The 12,942-nt window shown below is 38.7% G+C and overlaps 1 protein-coding gene across 8 annotated transcripts in view; it reads right to left on the reverse strand.

The window, feature by feature from the left end:
• PDE1C (phosphodiesterase 1C) overlaps positions 1-12,942 on the reverse strand; it is a 604,116-nt gene that overhangs the window by 126,695 nt on the left and 464,479 nt on the right. For all 8 annotated transcript variants that reach the window (XR_010322749.1, XM_064290126.1, XM_064290125.1 and 5 more), the window contains 4 exons: positions 11,672-11,785; positions 9,915-10,097; positions 8,910-8,976; positions 3,204-3,320 (listed from right to left, as the gene is read on the reverse strand). Coding sequence is in view for 7 of the 8 variants with exons in the window: in XM_064290126.1 (XP_064146196.1) it covers positions 3,204-3,320; positions 8,910-8,976; positions 9,915-10,097; positions 11,672-11,785 (481 nt within the window). In the remaining variant the exon portion in view is untranslated. The remainder of the gene's footprint in view (positions 1-3,203; positions 3,321-8,909; positions 8,977-9,914; positions 10,098-11,671; positions 11,786-12,942) is intronic.

Here is a 12,942-nt window from a genome sequence, read left to right on the forward strand (position 1 = left end):
AGTACAAGGCAGGTGGAAGAGGACAGAGTGTGTGTCCCAGGAGCTTATCAAACCCATTAGCAAGGAAGAATAATGAAAATGCTCTGGTAATATGTCATGAGATTCCATCCCAGGTTCTTCCTTGAGCATATTTTCCCAAATTTATCATTTGTGGATTTTTTTTTTTTTTTTAATTATGGCATTTTAGAAGTCAGAGATTAATACACTTTCATTTTTAAAAATAAAGATCCATTGAACCTGGGTTCCTTGGACTGTTCTTCAGAGATCTATGAAGCAGGGCTTCCAATAGGTTTGTTCTGGTTTGAATCCCTGCTAAGAATCTGCATTTCTAGCAAGTTCCCAGGAAGTTATACATAAGAATTAACCAGGGATCTTGTTAAAATCTAAGTTCTGACTCAGTATATCTGGGGTGGAAATGCAAATTCTCCACAGGGGTTCAAACCAAAATAAACCACTTAGAAGCCCTGCTATGAAGCCACTGAAATGCCAGGTAAAGGTGGGTGTACATGCATAGGGGTTTTGCTCTAAGAGAGGATCTCAACCCTCCACTGGATTCTCAAGCAAGTTTTTGATGTAAAACAAATTAAGGACCACTGACATAAAGTGAGTCCCTGAGTAGTGCAAACAGTTAACGTACTTGGCTGCTAACCAAAATGTTGTGGCTTTGAGTCCACTCAGAAGTACCTTGGAAGAAAGGCCTGGCAATCAACTTCCAAAAAACCAGCCATTAAAAACCCTCTGGTACAGTTCTACTCTGACACATGTGGGGTTGCACTGAGTCAGAACTGAGTTGACAGCAACTGGTCAGTTCGTTGGCCATAAAGTGTTTATGGTCATGTAAAATACATATTCCTAAGAAGAAGAAAGTAGGCAGCCTCACACTCCCCAATCTCAGAACCTACTATACAGCCGTGGTACTCAAAACAGCCTGGTAGTGGTACAATGACAGACACATAGACCAATGGAATGGAATTGAGAGCCCAGCTGGAAATCCATCCACCTGTGAACAGCTGATCTTTGACAAAGCGTCAAAGTTCATTAAATGGAGAAGAGAAACTCTCTTTAACAAATGATGCTGGGAAAACTGGATATCCATTTACGGAAAAACAAAATAAGATCCATATCTCATACCATACACAAAAACTAACTTAAAATGGATCAAACACCTAAATGTAAAACTTAAAACCATAAAGATGACTGCAGAAAAAATATGGACAACACTAAAGGTGCTAATATATAGCATACACAGAATATCCAACATAAGTTAAAATGTACAGATTCCAGAAGATAAACCAGATAACTGGGATCTCCTAAAAATTAAACACTTACACTTGTCAAAAGACTTCAGAAGAGTAAAAAGGGAACCTACAGACTGGGAAAAAATTTTTGGCTAAGACATATCCAACAAGGGTCTAAACTCTTAAACTTATAGAAAAATTCAACATTCAACAACAAAAAGACAAAGAACCCAATTAAAAAATGGGCAAAGTACATGAGCAGACACTTCACCAAAGAAGACATTCAGGCAGCTAAAAAACACATGAAGAGATGCTCACAATCATTAGCCGTTAGAGAGATGGCAAATCAAAACAACAATGACATACCATCTTACCTCAGCAATAATGGCACTGATCAAAAAAACAGAAAACAACAAATGCTGGCGAGGCCGTGGGGAGATTGGAATTCTTATACACTGCTGGTAGAAATGTAAGATGGTACAACCACTATGCGAAATGGTATGGTGCATCTTTAAAAAGCAAGAAATGGAAATACCATATGATCCAGCGATCCCATTTCTAGGAATATACCCTAGAGAAAAAAAGAGCTGTGACAAAAATAGACATATTCACACCCATATTCACTGAAGCATCATCCACAACATCAAAAAGATAGAAACAATCTAAGTGTCCATCAACGTATGAATGGATAAACTGTGGTACATATGGGATAATATGCAATGATAAAGAATAACACTGAATCTGCAAAATGTCTCATAACATGGGTGAATCTGGAGGACATTATGCTGAGTGAAAAAGTCAATCACAAAAAGACAAATATTGTATGAGACCTATATTATAAGCAGTCAAGAAAAGGTTTACACACAGAAAGAAACTTTTTTTGATGGTTACTAGGGACGGGAGCAATTTGTGTATCAACTATTGAATGGGAAACTAATTTGCTCTGTAAACCTTCACCTAAAAGACAATTAAAAAGAAAAAACATAATAATAACTAAAACAACAAAATAAAACTTTATCTCTCAAAGTTAAACATGATGTTTTACTAATGAATGAGAAAGTAAGCTGCCAATCTTAAGAAATTTATGTACAAAGAGAGAATTTTGAAAACAGATGTTGAAAATGTTCCCATTGTTATCTGATTTTGTTGTTGAATCAATGCAAATATGTCATTGGTTACTAACTCTTACGTGTGCACTTTAAAAGAACCATGATGTCCAGGGAAATCAATATGTTAGACAAAAAATGACCTGCATTTTCCAGAGGCTCATCCATCTACTAAGAGAAGCCCAAGTCATTGATATGACAGATGCTGGCAGATAAATATACAGGTTCCCTTGAGAACCTGGCCCGACCTCAAGAGCCTGTGATATTCCAAGACTGAGGGGGCTGAACACTGGAAAAGATGCACGCTCTCTTTTTAAAGTCGAAGAATTAATTTGAAGTATGAATGGCTGGGAAATACCAATGATCTATCACAGATGATAAGTGAGAGTATTTGTCTGAGTGAGCCAAGCGGCGGAAAAGGAAAGTCTGCAGACAGCAGGTGCTCACTCTGTCTCCATTACTGTCTCTCTGAAGGCGGTGGTCTATAGGACACAACATCATGCCAAGATGAAATCTGCAGGCAGAGCCCACGGGGGAGCTTGGCGATTTCAGGCTTCAGGTTGTACTTCTAGCAAGACTGGGCTCTAAATGGGCTTCTCCAGCCTCTCCCCTGCCAATTAGACCACCAGGCAAGTGGGTAATGAAGAGTACCCACCACCAAGGAGCTCTCCACAGCGGCTGTCCCAAGGATGTGTCCCAAGTCACCCAGCACAGTGTTCTGGTGATATGAGAAGGCATTTCTTGGTCTTGGCCCACAGGTCATACAAGGATGGGCAAATGTGTGCAGTTTATTTATTTTTTACGTGCTCTTAAATTGTGGCTGAGGAGAAGAAATGAAACCTGTGTCCTCGTCACTGACCTTGAAACGGCTGATCAGATCATAGCGCGTGAGTAATTCATAGAAAATGAATTTCAGTGCGTGGTCCCCGCTGGCGTCATTGAGGGAAAAGACATCAAAAGACCACTTGTCCACATCCTGCAGGACGAGGTTGGGAGAAAGAATGCCATTAGTCTACAGCTGCTCAGAGAGCTGTTAATCTCCCCACATTGGGGCTGGCCATGCCGTTCTTAGTCAAGACTTCACAGCCCAAGACCAAAACCCTAAAGCCCACCCATTCTCAAACTCTTTCCAACTTGGCAGTCCTACACAGCATTTACTGCTAAAATATTAACTAGTAGTAGCAGATGAATATACAGGTTCCCTGGAGAACCTGGCCCGACCTCAAGAGCCTGTGATATTCCAAGACTGAGGGGGCTGAACACTGGAAAAGATGCACGCTCTCTTTTTAAAGTCGAAGAATTAATTTGAAGTATGAATGGCTGGGAAATACCATTCAAATATCTAGTAGTAGTTAATATTTTAGCAGTAAATGCTGTGTATGAGTCTGAATCAATTTGACGGCACTGGGATTATCACTAAAACAATAATATAATAATAACACAATTTATTGAGCACCTATTGTATGCTAGGCATTGTGACTGGTGATAAATACGTAATTTATTCTGAAGACAATCCTAAACGGTAGTTATTATTAGTAACATTTTATAAATGAAAATATTGAAGAAAAAAAACACACATACAACCAAACCTGTTGCTGTCGAGTTGATTCTGACTCATGACAGAGTAGACCTACTCCTTTGGGTTTTCCTGGCTATAATCTTTACTGAAGCAGATCTCCAGGCCTCACTTCCACGGTGCTGCTAGGTGGGTTCAAACTGCCAACCTTTAGGTTAGCAGTCAATCGCAAAGAGCCTGCGCGACCCAGGAAACTGAAACATTACCTAACTTCCCTAAGACTAACCAAGGGTAAGTGGTAGGGATAAAACAGGAGCCTGAATGCAAACAGAGCCCTGGTGGTGTAGTGGTTAAGAGCTATGGCTGGTAACCAAAAGGCTGGCAGTTTGAATCCACCAGCTGCTGCTTGGAAACCCTCTGGGGCAGTTTTACCCTGTCCTATAGGGTTGCTATGAGTTGGAATCACAAAGTTTAACTGACATCTAAGTTCAGGCTCTTTCCATTATGCCCTTCAGATGCCACTGTTTAATTTCAAATATTTAATTAACTCCACATTAACCTATGGTGCTTTTCTCCTCTAACTTGACACTCTTTACTGACTTCCTCTTAGTCTAGAGTTGAGAATGCTAACTCATTTTAAAAGTGCCCAGAAACATGAAGCCTATAGTAAACAAAATAATGTGTCCCTTCAGTCTAAACTATTGAGACTGAAACCAAGGTAAACCTAGGAGAATGTATTCATATCATGGGACAGAAAAATGCTACCAGTTCTGGAGTCACTAATCTGGAGATCTACTCCTAAAATCTCTAAGTCACTTTACTGAAAAAAGTTTAAAAAAAAAAGCTAAACCAAACATACTCCTATACATCATTCTTGAAGTTCAAAGTCTTCTTTGTATGTAAATAAATAAAAACCCATTGCTGTCGAGCTGATTCTGACTCATAGTGACCCTATAGGACAGAGTAGAACTGTCCCATAGGGTTTCCAAGGCTGTAAATCTTTATGGAAGCAGACTGACACATCTTCCTCCCATGGAGTGGCTGGTGGATCCAAACTGCCAACCTTTTGGTTAGCAGCCGAGCTCGTAACCACTTAGCTACCAGGGCTCCTTGTTTATAAATAGCTACTCCAAAATGTATGTAAACATTGTCTGATGAGCCCCTGACCTTCATAACCAGCTACTTGTGGGTAAACAACGGTGTGTTTAAGCAATACAGTTAAAGCAATAGTCATTTGGTCTCTCATCATGCCAAGAGTCTTACTTTCTATAAAAAAAAAATTACTGACTTGAACAGACAGTAAGAATCCACTTTCGACCACATGGACTACAGGCAAGGCTTCAGATGGTTCCCAGCTAGAGACCTCGGCTTTCAGAACTACTGACAGGATTGGTTCTTGTCCAGTCCTTGCTGCATCCCGACCTAGACCATGCATTCCAATCCTGTCCCTCTCTAACACCCTAACCGTCAAATTCATTCAATGGCATCAAGGGTCTCTCTCACAAATGCCAGGCCACAGAAAAACTGATATTAGGAAAAACAAACTTTTCCAAAAGGGTTTCAATTTCAATTGAATTGTTTCCATTCACACTTGGTGGCAACTTCATCTCGGCCTTCCATTATAATGATTAAGAAGTAGCTAAGTTATTGAGCATATTTTCTGTGCCTGGCACAGTGCAAAGTGTTTACATACACTCACAAAACTTCACAACTCCAGAAATAGGTGTTGTCGGATGCTGTAGAATCAATTTCAACTTACAGCAACCCTATACGACACAGTAGAACTGTGCCATAGGGTTTCCTAGGTTGTAATTATGGGAGCAGATCACCACGTCTTTTCTCCTGAGGAGTCGCTGCTGGGTTCGAACCACGGGCCTTTTGGTTAGCAGCTGAGCGCTTAACCATTGTACCACCAGGGCACCTTAGATTTTACAGATATTCTCCAATTTTACAGATGGCAAATTCAGAGAGATGAAATGAAGGGTCTAATTCCATAAGGTAGCAGAACCAGATAAGAGTCCCACTGATACCCTCTACTGATCTCATGGATGGCAGTTTACATGGTAAACTCAATGAACATATGAATATATACTGTGGCCGAGGCCTCATTCCCCCCAGTATCCCACTAGGGCCCGGGGCATAGACCCTGGGGCAATTTAAGATTAACCCAAGACTTAAAGCTTCACATTGGTCACTACAAATTGGCATTGTCAATGAGCCTAAGCCCTTGTCTGACCATGCGCCAGCCCTAAGGAAAAGTCCATTGACAACTAAATAGGTTGGAACACTTTGTCATATCTGACGATCTTTAATCCTAGTCTCCAGAATGAGTAAAAAAAGAGAAAAGTTCTTTATCACTGGAAATATAGAAAGTACCATAGTGAAAAAAGCAAAGCTTCACTCTGAATGGGAGACCTTGAGAGCTCAGAGAATCAGGGGGATGAGCGAACAGAGACAGTGAGGTGGATGTCCTTTGCATCTCTGACCCTCATTTTAGGGAGGCCTTAGCCGTGATTCTCAATTTTTAATGTTCTTCAGATCCACTTGGAGTGATCAGTAAAAATGCTGATTCTAGGATGGGGGACTCCACAGAATCCTGGTGGCAGGGCCTGGAATCTGCATTTTAACAAGCAACTGCTTTAATTGCTTTATGCCAAACTTTGCCCAAGACCATTCCTGTGGAGAAACTGCCTGAACTTCCTGTGAGTCTCACATAAAGGAAACCTGAACCTCCTCACTTCCTTTCCTCCCACTTTAAGCCTGGAGTCTGTCCAAATGGGTCTCCTCCTGATCACACAACAAGCTCTCCTGAAGATAAGCATACTTCTCCACTTCCAATAACTCCACCCCAGAAGACAGGGATAAAACACCCACAAAGCAGAAACTAATACATATTGACTGAAAAAAAGAAAAAGAACAAAAATGCAATGTATTTCAAATTTAGGGACTGGTAGTAGCTAATCACTCTCTTCCTGAAATGTCATTCTATGCCATGCCCTTACATGAATCACAAAAGTTACCAGGATAGTAGCGCAATGCTTGTTTTATTAAATTGTATTCTCTCAGTCTTTGGGCAAAATTTCTGTAGCAGAAGAAAACAGTACTGATCCCATATAAAACTACCACCAGTAAAGTGGAAATAACCTTTTCCTAACAGGCACCATGTAAAAAAAGAAAAGAAGACTCAATCTCTGTAATCTCTCCAACTCACCTCCAACCCACTGCAAATAAAACCAGAGTTTGGGGAAGTGGGGAAATATTAGATTCTAAAAAGATTCTGAACCTCCCTAGGAAACAGGGGGCAGGACCAGGAGAAATTGCGGTTTTGGCAGTATATGCGGAAAAGTATAACTATTTAGAAAGTTAGTACTTATTCCTTTTGTGAATAATCTAAGCATCTTTCCCCTCAAAAAGACATGTGTGCATCTACAAGTTACTTCTTCCTAAGCATAAAGTAACAATTCACGTGCATCATAGGTTGTGTCCCACATTTTCTTCAATTGTTCTGCATAGAAAAGAAGTCTCAGTTTGGAAGAAACATTTGCATAAATTTCTGGGTACACATATTTATGGCCATGGTAAAGCAATAAATTAAAGGTAAAAGATGGTTTCAATATTTCTAGGACTTTCACTGAGTGTTTCAGACTCAGTTATGAAAAACCAATGTAACTTCATACCGGTTGTTATGAAACATCAGATTTCATGAAGGATTTCACACATTAACATGAGAAATGTCACTGTAAATTACACTAATATATTGGCCATCAGAGTAGGGGTTAAAGAGGAACCACAGAAAACATGCATGTCTTCCAGCTGTGAGTATTCTTTCTGCTCTTAAGATGAGTTAAGAAAAAAGAGAAAATACAGAGACAGAAAAGGGAGAAATGAAAATTCATGTATATAGGGTCTCACAAATTCAGCTAGTGAATGTCTCATAGATGGGAGAAAGGAGTATGAATATATACTCAAAGGGCCCTAAAGGGCTCTTTCCTGACATTGAATTAAGAAGCCCTTCTATCCCTGATTCCATGAACTTTTTAAGCTGTCCTCTGAAAATATCACCAGGTAATATATTTTTCAGGTTTCAGAGAACAACAGCAATCTCTTTAGCAAAGGTCAGGATGTGATGACGTCCCTGAGCAAGTGGACCCAACTCCATGTGTAGACACCATGCAACATCAACCAGCCCAGTGATCCTAGGCCTTAGCACAGGCCTGCTCTCGAATTGAGAAGCCAAGTCAGGTTAAGCGCAGCTGGGATACCCTCAGAGTAGTTGATTTGACCTAACACACTCCTAAAGGAATACTTCTGCTTTGGGGCTCTTAGAGATATTGTATACAGTTCCAAGAGCTTGCCCGCTTGGGAGTACTGCTGCAGCATTTAGCCCATTTAAACTCAAACATCTGCATCATTTCACAAGGAATATTTTGGCTCAGTGAGAGTCTTGAGAAAACAGGAGGCTATGTGGAGAAGACAAGGGCCCTGGGGGTGTACATTCATGAAATAAATGTTACTGAGAGCTTACCATGTGACAAGAGCTCTGGGGTAGAACCCTAGCTCTATCTCTGACTAAATCTGGTTGAGTCTTAGTTTTGTTGTCTATAAAATGGATTTATATTACGATCAACAAAGATACTCTGATGTTAAATACTTATAGCCAGAATAAATTTGATCATTTTTTATGGCCAAAGATAGACTGCATCCCATGATACCAACTGTACAAAACCTAAACCGCTCCAGGGAAGTAGAAAGAAGTGAAACCAACTGCATCCCATGATATCAACTGTACAAAACCTAAACTGCTCCAGGGAAGTAGAAAGAAGTGAAACCAACACAGAGTTTGATTTAAAAAAAAAAAAAAAAATAGGAAGATGGCTGAAAATATAGTTATACTGTTAGAAGAGATACAAAAAAGATAATGAGAGAAAAAAAGTCAGGAATGACTGGGTAAAGAGCTGTACATAAAAGTCTCTTATTTTACAACAACAAATTTCATTACACTTTTTATAGGGTATCGCGTACATTTTAAAATCTTTTCATTGGTATTACCTTTAATGCTTCGATAACAGCTGGTGGGTAGCTCAGTCCAACCATGTTTGATGTTCGTCTATACATTCTGGCAAAGACAGAGTGGAAGAATGCATTTTAATTTCTTACAAAGACGGATTAGTAGTCCACAGACTTACACGAAATAATTAGAGGTCATGTCCTCTGCTAACCCAGGGAACCAGCAATTTCTTCTATGATCTTTTTCATAGTCACTCAAGTGGGCTAAGTGCTGAATTCAATAGAAATTAAAGCATCATAATGAATCTCTGGAAACAAAAAAATTAAGTCTATGTGTCCAGGGCTGGGAATTAAATTATTAAAACATGTTACTTTTGTCAAAAGTGAATTATGACACAGTATGGACAATGTGAAGTATAGTACTTTTAACCTGAATGAAGAATTCATATGGACAACCCACTTAGAAGAGCATTTTCTTTAGAACTGTCAAAAACAAGGAAGAGAAATGGCCCAGGTGAATTTCGAACTCAACATGGAATTTATAAATGTGTAATTGTGCAACAGGGATTATAAGGATAATGTTTCTGGAATCTATTTTGGAGGAAGGAGGAGGGCAATTCAGTTTTAAACAGTAAGATGGCTCATAAAACTGAAAAGTATCATGAGAAACTCAAATCCCTGCAAATAAACTGCCCTTCCTGAGTCAGCAATCTCAAAGCATTCCTGACCAGCTCCCAATGTAGCCATCATGAACATATGTCAATGAATGATGGATTAGATGGGGTCCTTCTTCAAAAACTAGAGACTGAACTCAAACTAAACCATCTCTACTTCATAAAAAGAATTCTGAGGAAAGGCAAAAGTTTGTCCTAACAATGCTGCAGATATTAAAATAGGTATGTTTTGCTACTTCTCATTTACCTATTCTTTCCACCCAGAATTTTCAGTATTTAAAAGGTATCAAAACTAGATTGGAGTAAAGCTTCCAGCTATTGGAAACTGGTATTCCATTTGCTGCTTTGGTCACGGAATGGTGGCCATCTTTACCTCTCCACGAATATCCCAGCCTGCACTGCATGGACAATACTCTTGAACCGAGGCTTCTCCTCACTCCTTCTGAGCATCATCCCCATCTGCCGTGTGAAGGTGGAAGCCAGCCAGTCTCGGACCTCAGATGGCACAGCATCTGACTGGATGTCACTGAGCTCATCCTCGGTATCCAGGAGTCGCCTGAATGTGAAAAACATAACCAGGACACTGAGATTTTATCTGAAGTTAGAGCTTTCTGTTCAACACAGCTTCTCCCTCTCTCCATGCCACCTACATACAAAGGGGCAAAGAAAACAAGTTACACTGGCCACAAAACATGCAGCAGCTTTCTGATAAGGCTTGTGAAAGCACATCATTTGTGTTTCAGGATGGTTCTCTTTACCAGAGTGGGCAGAGGAACAAAGGGGTGAGGGGGCTCAGATATCTCTCATCTAGGTTCTGTGGATCCCTGCACTCAGGAGCACCCAATATCTTTACTCCTAGAAGATCTGAGGGTATTTAAATCTTCCATTTTAAAATGCATTCACAGAAGGCTTAGTGGCCATTCAATGAATTACTTCATAAATGGACTATTTGGCATTATTTTGTCCAAAAAACAAAACAAAAAAAAGGACATTTAAAGACTGGAAAGAAGTACCCAAATCACAGCTACCCAGTCCTCTGCAGTGCTGATGCTAAGCAACGTCAACTGATATTCTATCCAGTTTTAGAAGATGTTACAGAAATTTGAATGTCTAAATTCAAACAAAATGTCTAAAATAATGCAGTTTTTCATTTGAGCATATGATTTAAGTCATCTGACACTGTGCTTAGCAGATTTTTCAAACTTATTCAGAGGGAAGACCACTAGAAACATAATTAAAAAATAGTAAGTTAAAATAAAACATAAGATTATATTTTATATTATATTAACCCCTACTAAAAATAAGCAGTAGCAGCAAGTGCCAATGTAAAGTGTTTTCTTTGTTTTGGTTTTTCCTTTAAGCACATTAACTGAGGGGAAGGAAACAACACTTATCTGAAAAATACTACGACATCAAATCTTCTTAAATTAGGAGCCATGCACGTCACCAAACAATAAACCATATAATCCTGAGATTACAGTGAAACATTTTCAGATTGGAATTTGGCAAGGAAAAGTAAGATGTTAAAAACACTGACAAGTAAGCCTATTTGAATTAGAAAAAAAATAAACCCTTTTATATTCTCCATTTTAACATTTTTTGAAGGAAAAGCAATTTCTTTTTTACTTTTAAATGGCTTTAGTAACTGCAACTGCTTTAGTGCTTTTGGCTAATTTAAGTGGAAAGAGTTTGCCAGGAAAATCAATAACATGTAAGATTAAAGGAGAAATACTGGATACTTCAGAGAACAAATACTTCTCAATCACTTCAGGTGTCTCCATTTCCTGATGAATATTGTGAATTAAAACAGGAACATAATTTTTAGACTGAAGCTAACAATAGTAACGGTGAAACTAACTCATTTGATAAAAACCTTACCAGATTTTTAAAAATGACTTGTTCTCTTACATTACTTCGCTTCATTGTCATAATGGCCCTGTAAGATAGCTTCTGTTAACTCCTTTTATGTGAGGAGGCACACAGGCTAAGTGACTTGTCCAAATCTACCCAGTTTATTTCTGGAAACTAAGGCTCCAACACAGTAATTTGAATCCTACTCCCTACCTGCCATGAAGGACAATTTCAGAAAGACGATTTAACAGAAAATTTACCATCACTGGACTAGTTTACCTGGTTTCATCAATGTATACAGATTCAAGTACTGTGGCTGCATATTCCAAATTCTTCTTAAGATCCACCACTGATGCCTCTCCTCTTTCTAATTGTTTGACCAAAGAGCGTAACCTTTGAGAAAAAAAAAAAACAGATATGATTCAGTTAGAAAATGACAATCAAAAAATAATCCTAAAATTATAGTGGTACATTTTACAGTTACTGAACGCTCTATTAATTCCAATATGTCTGAAAGGAAAATATAAATCTAATTATGGGGCAGACCAATACTTATCAAACGGATGATCCAAATAAAAAATTGTGAAGCAAAAACAAAAATATTCTTGTCAACCAGGTATTAACCAACCCCAATATTTTTCTAGCTGTCTCTTATGTTCTAGCTGTCTCTTATGTTCTTTATGTTCCTAGGTTATTAATTATGTTCCTTTTATTCCGATTTTTTTGTTGTTGTTGTTGTTGTTCTAATCCGATGTAGTAAAGCACAACCAACAACATCACAAAAACCTCTTGAGATTCTGCTAAGCTCAAGACACTGTGTTCAGCAGCAGCAATAGAGAAGGATGCTCCAAGACAGGTGAGGAGAGTTACACCATCAAAATAACCACAGACAGCTAAAAAAGGAATATGAGAATATAAACCATTTTACAGGACATGAAGAAAACCTACTAAAAGCAAATAAACACTCTAGTTAAAAAAGAAAATACAGTGGATGATAAATCAAGGAACTGAAAACAAGACCTTCCCATCTCTAGTCAAAAGTTCTAGCCATAAACGGACATATCCAAAAAGAAGAAAGCGCCAAAATCAAAACATTAACCCTATCAGAACCTTTGGGACACAGCAAAAGCAGTGCTCAGAGGTCAACTTATATCAACAAATGCACCCATACAAAAAGAAGAAAGGGCCCAAATCAAAGAATTATCCCTACAACTTGAACAAATAGAAAGAGAGCAACAAAAGAAACCCACAGGCACCAGAAGAAAGCAAATAATAAAAATTAGAGCAGAATTAAATGAAACAGAGAACAGAAAATCAACTGAAAGAGTTAACAAGACCAAAGCTGGTTCTTTGAAAAAATTAACAAAAAATGATAAACCATTGGCGAAACTGACAAAAGAAAAACAGGAGAGGAAGCAAATAACCCAAGTAAGGAATGAGATAGGCAATATTACAACAGGCCCAACCGAAATTAAAAGAATCGTATCAGATTACTATGAAAAATTGTACTCTAACAAATTTGAAAACCTAGAAGAAATGGATGAATTCCT

This window comes from Loxodonta africana, chromosome 8, assembly GCF_030014295.1.
Source record: "Loxodonta africana isolate mLoxAfr1 chromosome 8, mLoxAfr1.hap2, whole genome shotgun sequence".
Classification (NCBI taxonomy): Eukaryota; Metazoa; Chordata; class Mammalia; order Proboscidea; family Elephantidae; genus Loxodonta; species Loxodonta africana.